The sequence below is a fragment of the Nicotiana attenuata genome, chromosome 7, assembly GCF_001879085.1.
Source record: "Nicotiana attenuata strain UT chromosome 7, NIATTr2, whole genome shotgun sequence".
Lineage (NCBI taxonomy): Eukaryota > Viridiplantae > Streptophyta > Magnoliopsida > Solanales > Solanaceae > Nicotiana > Nicotiana attenuata.
In genome coordinates, this window is record NC_031995.1 from 80554881 (window position 1) to 80558718 (window position 3838).

Below are 3838 nucleotides of genomic sequence, written 5' to 3' on the forward strand. Positions count from 1 at the left end.
TTTACCAAGGACCCCGAAGTTTAGAAAGTAGTGACGGGCACGGGGATCACATAGCCCATCTCAAGAGGTACTGCAATCAATTGCGAGGGCGGCGGAAAGAGAGCTTCTCATGGCCAATTTTGGAGAGAGTCTAGTGGGCATTTCTTCTGAGTGGTACATGGATCAGGATATATCTCGTTGGTATATTTGGGATGATCTGGCTCGGGATTTTGTCCGGCAATTTCAGTATAACGTAGACATAGCTCCTGACAGGAATTCTCTGTCGAACCTCAAGAAGAAGTCCTCAGAAAGTTTCCGGGAATACGCTGTTAAATGGCACGAACAAGCGGCCAGGGTCAAGCCCCCGATGGATGAAACAGAAATGGTGAGTGTTTTTCTATAAGCCCAAGAGGCCGATTACTTTCAGAATATGATGTCGGTAATGGGGAAAGCGTTCGCTGAGGCCATCAAGATTGGTGAGATGGTAGAGAACGGTCTAAAAACGGGGTGCATATTGAGTCAATTCGCCATAAGAGCTACGTCCCAAGCAATTCAAAGTAGGTCTGGAGGAGTAGCGAACAGAAAGAAAAAGGAAGAAGTGGCAATGGCGACTTCAGGTCCGAGAAACCCTCGTCCACCCAGACCTTACTTCCCTGCAAGAACCCCACAACATTATTATCCTCATCAGGATGTGGCCTATGCTATGGCCCCCCAGTCATACGCAATAATGAACGCCCAGCCATACGCTAGGCCACAACAACAGTTCAACCAAAACCGATCTCCATTTCCTAGATATCAACCTCCTCGCCAAGTCCAGTATAATCCCCAACCTCCACAAAATAACTTCCCCTACAATGCCCATGCCCGGGAGCCACCCAGGATAGCAAACTTCATGCCTATTGGAGAGTCATATTCTAGCCTTTTCCCTAAACTTGTCCAAATGGGTTTGTTGTAACCCGTACCCCAAACCAGGCAGAACCCAGAGTCGCCTTCTTACCAACCCGGTACTCGATGTGCCTATCATTCTGGGGCAGAAAGACATGACACTAAAGATTGTTGGACTCTGAAAAGGGCTGTTGAAAACCTCATAGAGCAAAAACGGATAGTGCTGAAGGATGAGGAAGTTTCTAATGTGACTAACAACCCATTACCGGCTCACAACAACGGGCCGGTCTTTGGAATGATTTGCGAAGATAAGGAGTTTGATCCTGCTTTGAAAGCCATCATTCCAATCACTGACGTTGAGAAGAAACCGAAGGCTGCTGCAAAGCAAGATAAGGGGAAGAAGAAGAATGAACCCACCCCTCAAAGTGCAGAAAAGGAAGTAGAAACCAAGACTGGGGCAGTACCCTCAAAAGATGCCATTCTTTATGTTCCCCGGTGTCACAGGAAAGAACAAATAACATTGAGCCCTCCTAAGAGGTTCGAGCACAACAAGGGACCCAAGATGTATGTACCAAAAGGAACTTATGTAGCACGGGGACCAGTGATTCCACCCAAGTTGAGCGAGCCCGTGATCATTAGCCGTGCACCGCAAAGGCCTATGAAAGACCCCACCGCAGTCCCTTGGAGCTACAACAGAACAATTGTGACCTACAAAGGGAAAGAAATCGCAGGGGAAGTAAATGAAACCAACCCATCCGGGAGGTACCTCAATCTGGAAGAGGTGAACAATGCCAAGCAGAAGCGCTTCCCACTAAAGAAGCATGTTAGTGCTGAGGAGACCGAAGAATTTTTTCGTAAAATGAAAACTGCAGACTATGAGGTTATAGACCAACTCCGAAAATCTCCCACAGGTCTCACTCCTGGCTCTATTGGTGAGCTCAATCGAGCATCAGAAGGTGTTGATAAAAACCCTCAATGAAGCCTATGTTTCGGTTGAAACCACAGTTAAACAACTGCAGAGGATGGCGGAAAGATTCTTCGCAGTTAATCAGATTTCCTTTAGCAAGAATGATTTGCCCCGGAAGGGGCCGTCCACAACAAAGCCCTTCATCTGACAGTAAAATATGAGGGGTACTATGTGAAAAGGGTCATGTTGGATGGCGGATCCGGAGTTGATATTTTCCCTCTCTCAACTTTGCAAAGAATGGAGATTGGAACTGAGAGGATCAGACCTAACAATGACTGCATGCGTGCCTTTGATGGAATCAAGAGGGACACCATAGGCGAGATCGATTTGATATTGACCATTGGTCCTGTGGATTTCGAGGTGACCTTCCAGGTCCTAGACATGGACACTTCTTACAATTTCCTCCTGGGAAGACCCTGGATTCATGCGGCGGGGGCCGTACCTTCCACTCTCCCCAGATGGTGAAGTTTGAACACGAATATCAGGAAATTGTGGTTCATGGAGATGATGAGCAATCTATTTATCGGGACCCGTCAGTCCCATGTCTTAAAGCAAGGGAAGGTAGTGAACATATAGTCTATCAAGCCTTCAAGGTCGTGGTCGCAGACCAATGTAAAGAAGGAAGCCCATGTCCTCAACCCTTTATCTCAAATGCGTCAATTATGGTTGCCAAGGAAATGATCAGGCATGGATATAAACCCGGGAAGGGGCTCGGGACATCGTTGCAAGGAATCACAGAACCTATTACTCTGGCTGCTAGCGAGAAGTTCTTTGGTGTAGGCTTTCAGGCCACGCCAGCTGATGAAACATGGGCAAATGAGCGGAAGAACAATGGTTGGGTCTTGCCTCAGCCAATCCCGCATCTGTTTGAAACATTCGTCAAGCCCAAGTACATAGAGGAGGAAGATGAGGCCTTCACGGCCGAGGAGATTGAAGAAATATGTGGAGCTATGAGGCAGATGCTATATGAAACCCACATGGTTCAGCCGGGAGAAGGCTCAAGCACCGCTGAGGTGCTGTATATGGGGCCAAACGCCAAGTTGCAAAATTGGAAGGCTACTCCATTCCCAGTTAGGCGGGAATTCCGGTAGTCCAGTCTTGCCACCTTTTCTACATCACGAGTTATTCCAGGGTGTAACTAGTATGTTTCCTTTAGTTTAGTGTCTTTAAAATTCCAATGTAAATCCTGTTATCTTCAAAATTCAATGAAATGAAATCAATATTTCATCGTTCATCTCTCTTTATTCTTTCTAATTTTTGTTACTTTTTCTTATTCTTCTTTCAGTTCTAATAATGCGGCATTAAATAACATGACATGCTTGCGGACTTCATGCCCAGATCCAAACACGCTGTCTAATTGTGAAATAATGAATCAAGAACCGGAATATGATGAAGAAGAGGCTTTTAGGGAAATAAAACGAGAATTGGAACAATTCGAGAATAAACCTAAGCCAAACTTAAATGAAACTGAGCCGTTTAATTTGGGTAGTTCTGAAGAGGTCCAAGAAACCATAATAAGCATTCACACGGATGAAAGAACCAGGGATGCATTGATCCAACTTTTGTTCGAATATAAAGATGTGTTTGCTTGGTCCTACGATGACATGCCAGGATTAAGTGCCGATTTGGTGGTCCACAAATTGCCACCTTACCCCGATTATCCCCCTATCCAGCAAAAACAGAGGAAATTCAAAACTGATATTACTGATAAAATCAAAGAAGAGGTCACTAAACAATTGAAAGCAGGTGTGATCCCGGTGGTTCGATACACCACCTGGTTGGCTAATGTGGTCCCAGTGCCAAAGAAAGACGGGAAAAACCGAGTGTGTGTTGACTATCGGGATCTGAACAAAGCAAGTCCCAAGGAAAACTTTCCTCTGCCAAATATTCACATCCTCGTTGACAACTGTGCCAAACATAAGATACAGTCTTTTGTGGATTGTTATGCTGGATATCATCAGGTCTTGATGGATGAAGAAGATGCAAAAAAGACAGCCTTCACCACAC

General features: G+C 45.5%; 1 protein-coding gene across 1 annotated transcript; it reads left to right on the plus strand.

Moving 5' to 3' along the window:
* LOC109230190 lies at window positions 110-1843 on the plus strand. The gene is made up of 3 exons (XM_019395713.1): window positions 110-364; window positions 407-795; window positions 952-1843. Exons 1-3 carry the CDS (start codon window positions 110-112, stop codon window positions 1841-1843), a joined length of 1536 nt encoding a protein of 511 aa, XP_019251258.1.